At 37.5% G+C, this 18,095-nt stretch overlaps 1 protein-coding gene across 1 annotated transcript; it reads right to left on the bottom strand.

The window, feature by feature from the left end:
- Positions 1–12,287: 12,287 nt before the first annotated feature.
- Positions 12,288–17,208, bottom strand: LOC143353824 (uncharacterized). The gene is made up of 4 exons (XM_076787431.1): positions 17,129–17,208; positions 16,599–16,670; positions 12,863–13,116; positions 12,288–12,782 (listed from the first exon to the last, which is right to left on the bottom strand). The coding sequence occupies exons 1-4, from the start codon at positions 17,206–17,208 to the stop codon at positions 12,712–12,714; spliced, it is 477 nt and encodes a 158-aa protein (XP_076643546.1). The 3' UTR covers positions 12,288–12,711.
- Positions 17,209–18,095: the final 887 nt, after the last annotated feature.

The raw sequence follows: 18,095 nt of genomic DNA, 5'->3' as shown, positions 1-18,095 counted from the left end.
GATGGAGAAAGAGAACAAAAAGAAATCTAAATGTAATATTTAATATCCAGATCCTAATTATGAACTACGCGGTATTAAATGAAGCCCTTGATGCCCCCCGGTAGTAATGGCACTTGTACGGTGTCCTATAGTGGATTACTTTACCATAGTACCTATATGCCGATATACGGAGCAGCTGCCCGGAAGAGCGACCACGACACTTCCTTCCTGGACGCCTCCTGTCTAACTATATGTACATGTATACTTTCTACGGTGTCCCTACCCCATGCTCTGGAACCCGCACGAATGCTGCGAACGATATTCGTCACCGATATTCTTCTCGGATACTGCCTCGTTCTACCATTCCTCTGATGCTTCTATCTTTCTTTCTTTTCTTTTTTTTTTAAGCTGAAACAGAATCGAGAGGAGATCGATTACTACCGCGTTCACTGCGCACTACACGCGCAACAAAGAATAATTTTTGCAAATATGTTCTTTTAAATGTCCTTACTACATACGATGCATGCATACATATATGGAGTATGAAACATACGGCGGCGGACAAAAGAAAGTTTAACAATGGAATTTCTCTATATCGGTATTAATAACTTTAACACTAGTTCATAACATTCATTAATTTTTCAGCACATCAAACTTTTTTTGTGTATTCGTCTCTTTTCGACGCATGCAGCGAACAAAAGTAAGTTTAAAGCCTTTTGCATTGTGTTGAATATTAACAAATACATAGTACATACGTTTGTCGCTATTTCTCTTCATTTCTGTGAATACTTACATTGACTAATTACACAGACGAATAAAAATAATACGATTGAGTCGGGTCGTTTATCTGTCGGCAAGGTATCAATCCCAAGCACAGTTCAAAGATGGCTTCCAATTTTTTTGAAAAATTTTTTTCGAGGTCATGGATGCTTCTATTAAAATTTCTATTCAAAATTTCTATTCAAATTGTTTATGCTGTGTATGTATCTTAAAGAGAGAAAAAAGGCAAACTCAACGATATATCGTAACGTATATTTATGTCAAGATTTTAAAAATTCAAAATTTTCCAACCAACCCCAATTTTTTCCCCAACACGCATCACAATTATGGGGGATGAGATAAAAAAAATCTTGCAAAATAATTTGCATCGAGTATAGCTAAGGTCCACCCTAACGAGTACACGTTCCATGTGCTAACGGTAAACTATTTTTGTACAGCCTTGAACAAACGACGGATGCTCTATCAATGCTTAATTGTGCGTATGAGTATTTATTGCTTCTAGGAAACGAATATAGACAATCTTTCTATCAATCTTCAATCAATCTATTCACCTTTATATTACCTGAATATAATTCAATCATTATAATATCATGCTGCATGCGCCGATTTATGCGAAAGTAATGACTCGACTGCAGATTAGTTCACTGAACACATTTTCCATTCCGCAGTGATATTCTTCGTGCATAAACAGAAAATGACGAAGCATTGATGAGTCATGAAGCAGACGTAATGCTGCTACTGTATTGTTTACTCTACTTCACACCGTCATCGTATTAACAGACTTTTGCATCGACTAGAGTAACATAATTACACAGAAGAGAATGTAGATGTAGGTTGCGTGGATAAAACATCCTAAAAGATTGACTTTATAGTTATTACGAAATTTGACTGTTACCTGAAGACTGCACGTACACAGATAAATATGAATAAAAAAAAGTCTGTACTAAATAGAAAAATATCATTGTAAAGCTTTTAGCAAGAACCTATTCGGCTCCTTCTTCAAATTCGTTTCAATTGGGAAAGGCGTTTTCAAACTGGAAAATTGGAGAAAGAAGCAAGAGCTGGTTTGCATTAAAGCTAGGGAATAGAGAGTATAAATGAGCTCTGTAAAAATGTATTTCGTATTGTTAGCAAGGAAATCTTCAAAAGAGTTGAGACCATTTGTCTCCGACTTTCACTCGCCAAAGTCATTTTACTCGTAAGTGTAATATACTCTAAGATATCGTAGAATGTAGAATATATCTTAAAATAGTTTACGTTTTGAATTCTTCTTGAAGCAAACAGATACTGTGACATAGGTGTTGTTCATTAAATAGCACGCTCAACGATAAAACGCGATAAAGTGCTTAGTTGCTCACACAACAAAATTTTTTATGGGACACATTTCACAGGAAGCAAATTTCCATCATTGTGTCAATGGAAACCGTGAACTCATCCATTTATCCCACCTGTACAAGGAAATTACGCCCCTTCGTGTTAAACCGTGAACGCGTACCATCGCCATCCCCTTTTCCAACGAGCAATACCGTGGGAAGAGTTTGCGTTCGCTCATCGATTGTTTTTCCAAACGTTCACGAGCCAGCTCGTAAAAACATCCGAATTTGAAAGCATGTGCGGTAACATTTGACAAAGATTAAGCGTTCAGTAATGTATATTAGTACATTACTGAACGCTTCCTCAAAAATTACATTTTCAGTGAAATGCAAGTGTCATTTTCTCATTAGTAATGGCAAGTCGTATTCACTTTTCGTTATTTGACTAACTACATTTTATCTCTATGTCATTACTAAACTGCGGATTTTATGCATTTACGGGAGAAATGAGCAAGTAAAATTTAGGACGATGAAGAGATTAAAAATATTTAAGAATGTTTCTTGCAACTAATGAAGAAAATTTTTATTTTGGATAAAGATCCGCAGTCTAGTCATTATATAAATAATTTTTGTTTAAAATGATCATCATTCGGTGGCAATCGTTTATTTATATCTTCACGATCTTGTTAACATTACGCGCGAACCAAGTTTATTGAATACATTTCTGTAGCCACGAAAAGACCATATCCACGTAACCCATTTCCACATAAACTGCAATGTATTTGAATTTGAACGCAATTCGAACGTCAACATAATCAACAGGATTATCGCTAATAGCAGAACCGTAGATATAGAATATGTTGATACATACTCATATTTTCATAAATTATTTTGTCGAAATCAGAACGAATGAGAACATTTTTTCGCCTATTGAATGTGATACCATCTAATCAAAGTAAAATGAAAATGATTACTAATTCTAGTTAATTATTTGTTTTAACTAATTATTTTTACTTTCGTTCAGCAGAACGACCTGAATCATGGCAACAGTCGACACATGTTTTTCAAAATATATACAGTAGAACTCTACTTATCTGTACTCTACTTACAAACCTGAACAAGCTTGCAGTAAGTACGAAATACACGAACTCAAAGCTCTTAGTAAATATATCGGTCGAACAGTGGATGCATTTATACAGGGTGTTCCAAAATGTTGTATTTCCTTGAAAGGGGTAATTCCTGAGATCATTTGAAGTAGTTTTTTCCTTTGCGAAAATGTTCTCCACAGCTTCGCTATGGAATTATTAATAAAAATACACGGACCTACCAGAGCGCGGCAACAGCAAACGGATTCCAACTCAGCCAATGCCAACGCCACGCTCAGCGGGACCTGTTGCCAAGCCGGAATTCGTCCGCTGTATCCGCGCTCTGATTGGTCACTATTTTTTGTTAATAACTTCTTAGCAAAGCCGGAGAACGTCTTCGCGAAGGAAAAAGTTACTTCAGAGCACTTCAGAAATCGCCCCTTTCAAGGAAGTATAACATTTTTGGAACACCCAGTATGAAGCAGTATGATATTATTGACTGACTTACTACAGTACTATGTTATGATACTATTAGTGTTATGTTATGTACTTACTATTGTTCGTGTGTGCTGGACAAATGTAATGTACATTCTCGTGGTATGGTAATTAAAACAAGAATACAAGTTTTCATCTTAATTTTATTGTTTTATTTCGTTATATATATTTCGTTATGCGATAATATTTCAATGCAAAAGGAGATTGAGAAATTATGCTATAAATTAGATCGCTAGAAATAAAATTGGAAAATAAATACCTCACTAAAATTTTAAAAATTAATCAACAGTATGCCACGATTAGTTCAAGCGGTGATATCGACAAACGGCGGAGCACGTATACTAAAGCAATTGATCGATAAAACGTGTAGCGTACATAAGGAGGCAGACCGCATCCTGACACGTGCCCACCGAGGATCCTTTACGTGCTTCTTCCTTGCCCGCCACGCTATTCATAACACGCTCCGCTACACTTGGGACACAAGACACGAGACACGAGACACGAGAGACTCCAGGTGTATGTGCGTAATTGTATAATATAATATTATATCGGTATATCGTATGGTCTTAACGCTATAAAGTTTCCCGAAGACCATCGCGCCTCGATAGGCATTCTGCGCGTGCTGATACTGCTATGACACGTTACAAAAGGAAGAAAGTAGCTCGCAATTCCCGTTTTTCCCGTGACATAGTATAAGTAGGAGAGCAGCACGACTGTAAACACGGCCATTTGGGAAAAGAGTTTTTATGTAATACGATTTGCTAGATCGTTGAAATCGTCGTTGAAGATTACCGCAAGATCACATTGTCCAACACCAATTTTACGTTTCGATAACCAAGAATCCGAAAGTGTCTCCATCACCCTCTACGCCTGAGAAATTTAATTTAACGAATAGTGAAATTTTCAAGTTTAACGATTAGTTTCTGCTTCAATCGTAAAAGTAGTACACTCCTATAATAAAGTAATATCGACAAAAAAAGAAATATTAGTATTTTCCCATTGCAACTGAAATTTGTATCGATATACTATTTCGAAATGGATTTTACGAACCTGCTTAGTTTCATTTGACAAAAAATAACATTTTCGCCAAGTTCCAGCAGGACAAAATGATAGTCCACGAGTACTAGTTTGTAGCCACTCTGACTCCCACCGATACTTCACTAATTCGGACGCGTTCACGGTTCCTCGATGTTCGCTCAGGTATATATGTATGTACATGATATAATCAGATATAAGGAAAGATATAAGGAAATATAGTAATATATAACAGCCTCGTGATTTATGAAAAAATAATATTTATTCAATATTTCTATTGCATGTATTACATGTATACTCGTTTATTGATTGTACGGACATATCAAATAAATAAATAAAAATATTTGACAATAGATACCGGAAGCATGAAAACTTTTCAATATAACCTCCCTTAGCAGCGTATTGTAAGAAACTAATTGTCACTCGGAGGGTTAAATCAGGGGTGACTAACTGGCGGCTCGCGAGCCAATTGTGGCTCCTATGCCCACTCTTCTCTCCGGCTTAGGTAAAGGACAGTTGCCCCCTCTATTTGGCTGCTGAACGTAGATGGAGGAGTGAAGTAGCATGCTAATCACTCTGGCACACGGGCTAGGTCGGAAGTGGGACAGTTGCTCTCTTCCATAGTGGGAGAATCGACGCATTGGTAGTGGGGTCGTCTGGCTCCTGGCGGAGAAGTTGGGAAAGGATTTGTACATATAATTTCTTAATACTTTTCGGAGTCCGTTGTTTCCCACTTCTCTTGAATACTTTGTTCGAAGTCATTTAACCTTGTTGGCCAATGTAAAATTTTAATTTTTTTTTAGGAAAAGTGTGGGGCAACGGATGAATAAGTACTCTGGTTCGCGTACAGCGTTCTTTATTGACTCGGTGTAAAGATACTCGAAAGGTTGTCGCGTCTATGGAGGTGGTGCGGTCTATAGCCCTGTATGGGGCCCCCGTATGGCACCGCTCGCTCGAGGCCAGCACGCCCAGCCGCAAACTCTTAGAAAGAGTGCGGCGGCGGCTGGCCTTGCGGGTCATGCGGGGGTACCGCACCATCTCCACCGAGGCGGCGGGACTCCTCGCCGTGATTCCACCCTTCACTGTCGTGGCGGCGGAGCGGGCGAAGTTATACCAGATCGCCCGCTCCTTCCGCCGCCCACCGGGGGTGAAACTCACGCGCGAGGAGGAGTTGGAGCTCGAGGGCCAGAATCGCCAGGCCCGGACGGAAAGTTTTTCGGAGTGGAGGGCGCTGTTAACGCCCTCCACACGTCCGATTGTCCGGGCCCTCCTGCCCATATTTTATATATGGTGCAGGAGGCGGGGAAGGTTGACCTTCCGCCTCACGCAGGTGCTCTCCGGCCACGGTTGCTTCGGAGAGTACCTGCACAGAATGGGGCGGGAGCCGACTGCGCAGTGCCACCACTGCGGCGAAGATGTGGACACGGCGCGGCACACTCTGGAGGAGTGCTCAGCTGATCTCGCTGAGTACTCGCGTGATCCAGGCACCTCCCGTGTAGCTTAGGTGGGCGTGAGGTTTTAGTGGGTAGTCTCCGGGGGTTCCGCCCTCCGGGGAGAGTCCCACATAACCCCGGCTTCCCCCAGGGAGTCGGGGTATGTATAAAACATTTCCTCACGATAAAAAAAAAAAAAGGTTGTCGCGTCTGTCACGGGACAATTGTCGTAACCCGGGAAACGACAATGGTTACTTCGCGATTTCGCGTGTTAATACTTTGGAAATAACGTATTCTGAACCGTAGTACGAGATACGGAGTCGGCAGGGTATAATAACAGCGCGTGGCGTAAGGTATTCAGAACTGGATTGTTTATTGAGCTGACGTGGTCTCTATATACAGTTTTGGTGGTCCGAAAGAGCACGTTATCTTTGATGACGAGCCTTGCGATCCAAAGGGCATATTGGTGATTGTTCTATGCGTCAGAAGAAGATGACGCGTATGGTGAGCCAAGGAGTAGTTTACTCTATGCGTCCGATAGTTGATAAGGTTGGCTTCACACGTCACTCGGTTGCGACTCGCGTTCAGAAACCTCTGCTCGTGCCGAGCGTTCATGTTGGACTGTCGACTGTCCATATTTGACTGTCGAATCGTCGCGTTCGACTGTCGACTGTTCGCGTTTGCTCTTTCCGACAATTGCCCTCGGAACTGACTTTCAAGTGTTCTCTGTGGCCTTCCGAGTACAGGCGCTACAGCCAGTACAATGTACGTTGCGCGTCGCGTCGGCGGGCTGGCGCACAGTGGTCTAAAACGCGAAATTTAGTGACATTTTGCCAGAAAATCAACTGTCTTATATTGATTTCTGTTGAATGTTTACTGCTTTCTAAATATCCATCAATCTTGAAAATGAAAAAATTAATAAAATTTAATAAATTCTATTACTGTAATAAACCTGAAAAATTTTTTAAATTTGTGTTTTATACAGGTACCACAGACTGTGTATTTTTAAGAATGATGAGATGCAGTCATCTATTCTAAATTCTCTCTGCAATCCCTGGAAAATCAAAAAACAAATTTTATTCAAAGAGCGATTTACCAAAAAATTAGAAGAACAATATATTGACTGATCTGAATGTGTTTCATTGCATATAAATTTTCTAAAAGTTGTTAAATTTGGAAATATATTTACAAAATAGTAAAAGAAGCTATTAAATAAACAAAAAGTATACTGCATTATGTACCATCAAAAAAGATTACTTGTTAATATTCTGCACCCCAAATTTCACTTCGATATCTTTAACCCTTTCGTTACGGGTGCCGACCTGTGTACAGTGAGTTCTCGTTACGAGTCAGTTGCGCCGCACAGTGGGCAATTTGGACGAAATCGGATTCAAAATCAAAGAACTTTCGATAGAAATGAGTTAGAGCGATGAAACTTTTTTTAAATTAAAGCTGAAACTTTGTAGAATATGGGAAAAATAGGGAGATTATGGTACGAACGTTTTTTAACCTTGAGAAAATTCGTTAAACTTGCACAATTTCAAGAAAATTATGGTTTTTCCAATACCACGCGCGGAAAAAATTTTTTTTAACATGCTATACATCATTTCCCATAGATTTTTTCACGCTGATTTCAAATCTGGTCTCAAAATTTGTCTACGACCTCAGGATTTTGCAAAAAATAGATTTTTGTGACAAAAACTAATGAAGTCATTTTTTCGTTGAAATGATTGGATGGTAATAATCTCTCTATTTTTCCCATATTCTACAAAGTTGCAGCTTTCATTTAAAAATAATTTCATCGCTCTACCTCATTCCTATCGAAAGTTCCTTTTATCCAAATTGCCCACTGTGCGCCGTTCTGGTGACTGACTCTTAGATGAGGTTGGCACTGTTTTAGGTTGGCACTGACTCGTAATGTCATTCATTTTAAGGTCATGTTATTATACATATCTGGATGTATTTGTCGATCAGTTACACGAAGCAGTAAAAAAAGTGTAGTTATGTATCAAGAAACACCGATGACCTTGACAATTCCGAAAAATATGACCTTCGGAAAAAAATATTCTTGCCAGATATTTGGTCCATTGGCACCATGCACATTACGTAACAAATATTGTTTGCATCACAATAACCTAAAGAGATATCTGGCCTTATTTAACACGACCACCCTGTAGAAGTTTGTAGATGTTTAAATACTGTTCAACTTTTGTTTAAAACATTTTTTCCTCAAATTATCGGAAAACATTGAAAGATTGTGATAATAGTGGAGTGCTTCCACCGAAAAGCTGAAAAAATTTATTTTTGCTTGTAAATTATGTTGGAATAATGTAACTTATTATTTTAACACAAAATATGTAGATCTCGAAACTTTTTAATAAGTATTTCTCTCCGAGAATGATCAAACCTCGCGGGTATGGAGTAAATACATATCAATGATTGTGGAGAAACCTACGTTATTTGAAGTTTGCCGAACATAGGGAAGAACATAGAGACGACAAAGAGGGACTGAGAATCAAAGCAGCCGACACAAGTTTAATTGTGTCGAAAATTTCACCGATATTGGTTAATTCGTTTGCGCATTCAAGTCATTTGATCTAATTTTTAAAAAGTTATGTTGCTTCGAATAGTGTGGACTCAGTTTTGCTCCTTACCGTAAGTAAATATAATCGTCGTCGTATAATCGTATTTCGTATGATCGAAATTCTATCGTATTTGAACTCGTTTTAATCAGAAAAATTTCACCAATACGTTGGTAAACGCGACCAAGCGTCCAAGAGGGAACTTCCTAGTTGTGGGGATAAAATTGTATTACTCTGATAAAGTTATCAGCTTATATGCAGCATCGCATAAATACTCTGAGTATCAATAATGTAAACAATTGCCTTGAAGATTCAGAGAAGCGACGCGACTTTCGATGCTCATTTGTACTTAAATTAGTTAGAAATCTTCAACCTGTGCGAATCTGTAACCAATTCTTTTTGCACTATGATCACAAACCTTTATCGAATTAATAGTACTAGAAAGAGCGCATAATATTCCTCAATAGTATAACAAAATCGTCAATGAAGTTTTATAACCGTAAAAAGACTTACCGAATGATTTATTATGTTCAAATGTTAATAACTATAATAATTTAGATGATGACGAAATGAAATCTGTGCGAAAGTGCACTGCATACCTACCTGGAAAGCTTCTGCAAAACAGGAATTTACACAATTTTTTAAAACACTTGAAAATCGTTAATGAACGAAGGCTGTTTCAGAGACTGTTTAAGAACGCAAAGCGTACTATAAAATCTCTTGACTTTTAATGAAGTTTACTGCTTCACGGATATACGAATAAAAAAAGCTGAAACCTTATTCCTCAGACATTTAACTACATCGAACAACAAAAATGTTACAGCTTACGCAATATTTTGAAATCGACTTTTGTCCGATTTTTCAGGCCAAATACCTCACTGTTGCGCTGGGGGGATCACTCTTGGAACCAGTCAAGCGGTAAACACGCTCGACGACCGAGCCAGCCAGGGTCGAGTATCGATGAGACTCACACTAAAGGCTCGTACAGACCTGAACATTTCGACGAACATTGCGCCGAACAGCGAACGAAACGCAAAATCGCGCCGTTCGGATCGCCGAAATGAATGTCGATTTTGCGTTTCGTTCGCTGTTCGGCGCGCCGTTCGGCGCAATGTTCGTCGAAATGTTCAGGTCTGTACGAGCCTTAATACAAGCGGAGCAAAAGATTGTAATTTTATGAAACATTTTACACCGTCTTCATCTCGTTTTTCTAATTGAAATTACACCAAACACAATATAGTTATAATTTATAATTACTTGTATAATAAGCGCTTAAAGTTTCAGGCGTGGAAGAGAACACCAAACGGAAAAGAAAAAGAGGCAGAGAGTCGAAACGTTCGAAAAAGATGAAAAACTGGCGCAAGCTCAGACCTTTAAATAAAAAATTAAACTTTCTTATTATTGGTTTTTCGTCAACAATACTTTTACCATGGTATTCGTTTCAAATATGATATAATTACGATTATAATTACTCGTTGTACCTTTACCGCAAATGTCAAGTCCGAAATTTTAATCGCTTGTTATACAAGTAACTACTATCATAAATATATCGTGTTTGGTGTCGTTTTAATTAAAAAAACAAAACGAATACGATGGTAAAAGTTTCATTGGCGAAAAACCGAAAACAAGGAATTTTGATCTTTGAATCCAAGAGGCTGAGCAGCAAGGGTGCATGCAGTAAAACTTTAATGATTTAACCATTGCGCAACAGTAACAAATTGTAAGTATATATTCATAAATAAGAAAACAAAAAAAGGCTATTTCAAATGCAATAATTAACAAATTTTTGCTTGTAACAACGTTTCTAACGTTTGTAAGACGTTATTTAAATGTTGGCAAACTCCAGCTGGGCCTCTCTAGTATTATCGTATATAAATTTCTTGTTAATTAAACAACTATAATATAATTGTAGGCTCCACGTTGGATATTCGCTGGCAATTGTCATGACTTTTTCGTCGTACACTCTATGTTAGGGATTTCTAGGCAAAAACACTAATTATATCCCAACTAACTCCCAACGGTTGGATATCGTTGGCCAACCATAAATACTACTACGCTGCCATTTGAAATAATTATTTCATTATATTATTTGTGAAATACAGATAATAAAGTATACGTAGAATACTTCGTTGTTTCAAATGTTTGCATGTAGTTTTGTTACAAGTGAAATGTGCCCAATCCTGATATACAGTACACAACCAAAAAAGATTGGTCCAGGGGGAATAGGGAATAGGAAATTAATTCCCTAATTTGTAAAGCTTGTACCATTTTGCCAGTAATAGCCTTGTAAGAGATGCGACGTTAAAAGTGAAATACATAAATAATAGTGAAACATCGTGTACGTAAACGATTCTATACTTTCTGACGGTTACACTACGTATGTATGTAAGTGCTGGGAATATTATCCTCGGCGACAATCCAGTAGATTAGTTCTTAATGCAGCTCCCTCGCGGCAACGCAGAACCGCCGCGCAATTAAACGAGTCTCGGATGAAAATTACCAGCGTGACCACCACTCGATAGAGATCTTATTACGTATACTTGCTGGTATACTGTCGTCTAACACGAAGGCTTTCCACGATGATTGTTTCGTCAGAACTAGCACGGACTCGTTCCATATTAATCCGCAGTCTTAACCGAAAATTAGGAATCTCTTTGAAGATCCACGTTGCTCGCTAGCATTATCGTGAGAACATCACATTCTTTTTATTTTCCAATTTATTCTTCAATGTTTTATACCAGACGGATTGTTCAGCAAATACAATATTACGTAACTTCAGTATTACATAGTTTCTAAATTCTTCAGGAACATTCTTTACGAAAATTATAAACTATTTTCAGGCCCTCTATATCACGATTACATAAGGAAGGAAGTAGTACAAAGAGGTAACCAGTATCTACTTGCAGTATTAGCAAAGCTTTATTTCTTCTCATAATCTGGGCATTGCCATATAACACGTCTGGACAACTGGTGCTCCGAGAGTCGGTGACACGTACAATCGGCTACTCCCACTATTTCGCTCTGACCTTACTTGCCTTTCGGAGGACAGTTGTGCCGAGGCAGAAAAAAATCCATTTTATAAATTTTCAATTTTTATAAGTAAAATTATTTTTGTATTGCCTAACAGTGAGTGCATAATGTGCCAAAATCCGATTTTTTTTTTAATTTTTGTACAGAGGGAATTTCTCTCCTGGGAATTCCGCCTATTCCGCCTATTATTGAATACTTAGGGGTCTATAAGTTATATGGGTTATTACACATAGCTTAAACTATTAACTGGCAAAAATAATTTTTCAAAAACATCATTTAACATCAAGTAATATGGGCTAACCGGAAGTTTCTTTGCGTTGCGCTCATTTTTATTTATGGAGGAATACAAAAAATTCGTTAAAAGACTTTGGTCTGGCACTAATCGCTATGACTAGGTATAATATTGAACCAACTTTGTGTAAAAAATCTCGACATCCTTCGGCAGCCCTTGATCGCAATTTAAGTTTAAATATTAACTTTCAGAATTTCCAAGAATGAATCACGCGGAAGTTACTCGGTTATTGGAGTTTTTGGATACAATTTTTTAAGGATATATATACAGGGTGTCCCACATAAATGGGAACACCTAAATATCTTTCGTATTTACAGTCCTATCAGAAAACTTCAGAGGACAAAGTGACACTATTGCAGGGGGGCAATATAATGGTGAAGAAAAAAATTTTTTATGTCGTGTTTTTTAATAAAATTTCAAGGTTACCGATGTTTTTTTAAATGGAATAGTATATTTTTTTTACGATAGCATGATAGACAATAAAAAACTGAATTTAGTGGATACCACCTTTTTGACCTTGACATGACCTTGAGCAAGAATAATCATGTTGAAGCGGATGAAATGTGGAAGATTAAAACTTACGTGTTTCAGCAAAGATTGCGCGTTGTTTACGTCGGGTTCGCCTTTACATATCATAACAAATGTTCGAAATGTTGACCATCCTCATTTATGCAATGTTGCAATCTTTTAATAAATGATCTGTAGGCATTGTTGATTTCCTGAGACGTAATTGAAGCACATGCTGCAGTAATCCTTTGCCGCATATGCTCTGGCGTTGAGGGTTTATCTTTGTACACAATACATTTTATCTTGCCCCATAGATAAAAGTCCAATGGTGTCAGATCCGGAGAACGGGCTGGCCATGGAATTGGTCCTCGTCGCCCAATCCAGCGTCCAGGATATTTCGTATTTAGCACCGTTCTAGCAACTTTAGAATAATGCGCTAGACAACCAGCATGTTGAAACCACATGCGCTCCCGATCGAATAACGTAATTTCTTCTAAAAGGCCCGACAAATCCTGGCGTAAAAATGCAGCATATTTTATACCAGTAAGAGTTCCTTGTATAAAGTATGGGCCTATTATTGGCCTCCTTTTTTTACATAAACATACGCTGTTTACTGTGAAAACTATTTCGAACATTTATTATGATATGTAAAGGCGAACCCGACGTAAACAACGCGCAATCTTTGCTGAAACACGTAAGTTTTAATCTTCCACATTTCATCCGCTTCAACATGATTATTCTTGCTCAAGGTCATGTCAAGGTCAAAAAGGTGGTATCCACTAAATTCAGTTTTTTATTGTCTATCATGCTATCGTAAAAAAATATACTATTCCATTTAAAAAAACATCGGTAACCTTGAAATTTTATTAAAAAACACGACATAAAAAATTTTTTTCTTCACCATTATATTGCCCCCCTGCAATAGTGTCACTTTGTCCTCTGAAGTTTTCTGATAGGACTGTAAATACGAAAGATATTTAGGTGTTCCCATTTATGTGGGACACCCTGTATATATACAGGGTGAGTCACCAAGCGTTAGCACCTCAAATATCTTTGTTGTTTCTAAAGATACGTAAAATATGGTAAGGACAAAGTTGAATGGTACAATAGGGCTGACACGATGCAAAAAAAAAATTTTGTTTTTATGTCATTTTTTGGAGATATCAAGGTCACCTTGACTTTTTTAAATGGAACCACCCTTTTTTAAACACCTACAATGATAGTCCCTTTCATTAGGAATTCAGTGACTATAATTAGTCCAAGGTCATTCAAGGTCAAGGACAGAAAAAACGTATAAAACTAAAATATGGAAGCAGAATACCTGTATTTTATAAATGTTCGAAATGATGGCCGTCTGCGTCGATACATTGTTGTAAACGAGCTCTGAAGGAATGTTGAACTCTGATAAGTGTGTCCGACGTGATATTCGTACATGCTGTGATGATACGCTAACGCATATCTTCAACTGTTGTTGGAGAATCCGTGTACACGGTCTCTTTTAGCAGACCCCATAAAAAGAAATCCAGTGGATTTAAATCAGGCGAACGTGCTGGCCATGAAACTGTTCCGCCTCGTCCAATCCAACGGTTTGGATATCGAGAATCCAACGTTTCTCTTGCTACTCGTGCATAATGAGCAGGACAACCGTCATGTTGGTACCACATATCGTAGCGATTTTGTAAAGGGACATCTTCTAACAAAATTGGCAGATCTTCTTGCAAAAATTGAGCGTATTTCTGTCCCGTCATCATTCCGTTAACGAAATATGGTCCAATTACTTTGTCGTTCAAAATACCACACCACACGTTTACGCTACATTGTCGTTGATGATCAATTTCTCGCAGCCAGTGCAGATTATCCACAGACCAATAATGGGCGTTCCGTAGATTAATTGAGCCATGATTAGTAAATGTTGCTTCGTCCATAAACAAGACATTAGAAAAAAATGAATGATTTTGAAGCAATCCCCATTGACAAAAGTTAATTCTATTTTGAAAATCATTCCCGTGCAATTCTTGATGGAGCGATATGTGGAACGGATGAAATTTATGTCGGGCCAGAATTCGTATTACGCTACTTTGACTTATGCCTGGTTTCCGGGAAATTTTTCTCGTACTCACGTGAGGATCGACAGCTATAGCTGCTAAAATATTAATTTCATTGTCTTCATTAGTCGTTGGGATTCTTCCGTTTGTGCTGTCTTGCATGTACACTTCCAATACTTCGAAACAACCTGTACGTATTAGTGAAAGTATGTCTAGAAGGAGTGTTTCGCTCGGGGTACCTTTCTTCATAAAGTAGTCAGGCCTGCACTGCATTTTTTCTACATTCACAGTAAATCGTGATCATATCACACTTTTCAGTCATCGAATATAACATAGCGGAATCGCGTTTGGAAACATACTGATAGTAAATAAGAATGCTGAATAACATTGAATGACCTTAGTATGTTTACTTTAACTACGACCATAGTATGTTTACTATTTCCTACAAGTCTCAACCGTGATAAACGTATTCTGCTTCCATATTTTAGTTTTATACGTTTTTTCTGTCCTTGAACTTGAATGACCTTGGACTAATTATAGTCACTGAATTCCTAATGAAAGGGACTATCATTGTAGCTGTTTAAAAAAGGGTGGTTCCATTTAAAAAAGTCGAGGTGACCTTGATATCTCCAAAAAAATGACATAAAAACAAAATTTTTTTTTGCATCGTGTCACCCCATTGTACCATTCAACTTTGTACTTACCATATTTTACGTATCTTTAGAAACAACAAAGATATTTGAGGTGCTAACGTTTGGTGACTCACCCTGTATATACATATATAGCATAAATAATAAAGAAAAATGTGAAATAGTTAGTTAGAATTAATTGTTTAAATAAAAAAATTTAATAATAATTTCTTTATATTAAATAAACAAAGTTTTCAGTCATTAGATCACTGTTTTTGGCCAAAAGGTGGCAAAAAATTCGTAAAAATGAAACTTTCCGACATATTTGGTACCGTTTTATCGTATATTGTATAGTGTGTGGTTACTATCGTTTGTATATGTTTAGTGTTGTAATCGGATTTTTAATATTTCCCCATAATAAACTGTAACAATAGAATGAATGGATTCTTGCATCTATCATTTCAAAAGGTACCATACAGCAGCGGTGAAAATTGATGTTTTAGGTGAAATTTGTAAGGGATGTATTTAATAACAATTTTGATGTTAAATAAACAAAGTTTTCGTTCACTGGACCACTGTCACAAAAATGCAACAGGCATTTTTCTGACAGCGTTTCAATGAGCGCTATAAAAGTAATTTATGTAACATAAAAAAAATTATTATTAAATTTTTTTATACATAAAGGATTAATAAATCATATGCATAACATTTTTCTTTATTATTTAGAAATATTTCTAAAAAATCTACCTAAAACTCTGAACCTGAAATTGTGAAAATTGATATTTAAACTTTAATTGCGGCCAAGGGGTGTCGAAGGGTGTCGAGGTTTCCATGAATAAAAACTGAGCAGAGAACAGAGATTTCCGATTAACCCATATTACTTAATGTTTAACAACTGTTTAACAATATTTCCACAAATTTTCAAACAAATTCGTTGGATAGTTTCGTTTTTATGGATTTTTTTCCCACTTTTTGGCCATGTGGCACCACTGTGGCGGCGCAGAACCGGGCTTCTTCCCCACCGTCACTGCGCGACCTCCACCATTAATTTGCCGGTTCTCCCACTCTTTAGTATCACTCCTACCTTGACTTTATCTCCAGAGCCGGGAAATTGGGTCCCGCGGGCTGCACGCTATTTTTTCCATAGGATACCAGTCGAATGGTGGGAGACGCTGGTAAGCACTGGGAGCGGGGGAAAGAAACTGTATGCGGCCCATGGGCCGCCAACTGGCAGGTATTCCCCTCTCGCGCTAGTGCGAATCGGTTTGGCACGGCAGGCCGGACGGGCGACCGGAGCGCGACAGTGGAGGTAGCCGATTCTACATCATGTAGAATCCTGTAGAATCATGTAGAATACATAACATGGTTCAAGTCTTGAAATTTTGCTACTCACCGGCAAGCACTCTCAGCTATAAAATTAACTCTTGCTGACGAAGGATTTAAATGATAATGGTTGGAATGACATCTATTAACAAACACTACAAAATCTCTGGAAACTCCAAGTCCAGTATACTATGGTTTACTTTTATCCTTCTGATAAAATCGAAAGTAGTTCGTACCTTTAACTAGACCTTGCTATTTAATTAGAAGGTAGTCGACATTCTTGCTCGAATTTTAAAATCTCATAAATTTTTAACAAATATCACGCACATTTCTTTTTCTAGAAATTGATTTTCAATGAATTTCGTTACCCACTTAAAATCAAATTCTGGAAAGTCTCCGCGTATTTTCATTAACAAGAATGTTGTTTCATGAAAATAGAATTCCGGAATTCTTATCACAATAAACGGCGACGAGACAATACATGCTCAAGATAGAACTACCCACTAATAAGTGTTCTACAAAGTGTTTTCGTAGCTCCGAAGCGGTCGCATGTTCCATTATCGGTTCAATCTCTTTAATCGTTCACGTGGTTACCGTTACCTTCGATAACTTTTTCCAACGTCGTGTAAGTTCGTATGCACATATATCGCCGCTTTATCAAAATTTGTTTCATTCCCCATTCCTAAATGATTTTTCTGTTGAATAGTTTTCCGTTGGGAAAAATAAGTACTGGCGATAAATCTAAAGACTATAAATCGAGTTTCAAAGTCTCGCATTGTTCAACAAAAGTAAAACACTCCAATAATGTTACCTGCACAGCTTGCAAACAATTAGAAATGTTACACGACTGCTTTCGAATCTGAGAATCGAGTAATGTCATTTTAGTAGTAAAAACTAAAATTGCAATGTAATCTCTTCTGATTGTGTTATCCTTCGAAGTTGAAACGACTACAAAACATCTCGGAGAGAACAGTTCTCGCGTTCCCCTCGGTTCTTTGTTAATGAGATTTTGCAAATCATTTTTGCAAGCCTACGTTCTCTTATACAATTATTTTGTAATGCTGTTATTTACAGGGCTGCGTCTATGTATAAGAAGCAGAAGCAATTATACCAGTGAATATTTTATTGTATTATGTTGTATTAAACATATAGTTAATTATTTAACCAGTAAGTGAGATAAATTACTTATTTAGAAGATAAACGAGACCCCTGTGAACATATAAAGAGGAAACAATGACTGGTGGGTGGAATTTGACGAGTGTCGAGCCGTTAAATGATACCAACTATTTCCTGTGAAAGGAGAAAATCGAAGAAAGATATTATGGAAAATCGATATTATGCAAGAAAGCGATGGGGGTACAGCCGCCTATTAAACCGCAACCTTCAAAAGAAGAATACAATGAGAAATTCATCAAATGGAACGAACGGGATAATGATAATCATTCAGCCAGGGTGAATACGATGTCAAAGGCGCAAGTATTAAAATGTTGTAATGAGAAATACGCGAGCAATTTATACAACGCGATCAAATATAATATGACGTCGGAAACGGAACAAATGAAAGCAA

This window comes from Halictus rubicundus, chromosome 4 (genome assembly GCF_050948215.1).
Source record: "Halictus rubicundus isolate RS-2024b chromosome 4, iyHalRubi1_principal, whole genome shotgun sequence".
Lineage (NCBI taxonomy): Eukaryota > Metazoa > Arthropoda > Insecta > Hymenoptera > Halictidae > Halictus > Halictus rubicundus.
The sequence above is the reverse complement of the archived record's forward strand: the minus strand, read 5'-3'. Positions and strand labels throughout refer to the sequence as shown.

What these genes read in the sequence shown, in the direction of transcription:
- LOC143353824 (XM_076787431.1), bottom strand. Translation starts at nt 17,208, where the DNA reads ATGGGGAATGAAACAAATTTTGATAAAGCGGCGATATATGTGCATACG. An exon ending in GTTGGAAAAAGTTATCGAAG is followed by an intron (nt 16,671 to 17,128) that starts GTAACGGTAACC and finishes GTTTGTTAATAG; the next exon opens with ATGTCATTCCAACCATTATC. An exon ending in AGCCCGTTCTCCGGATCTGA is followed by an intron (nt 12,783 to 12,862) that starts CACCATTGGACT and finishes GAGCATATGCGG; the next exon opens with CAAAGGATTACTGCAGCATG.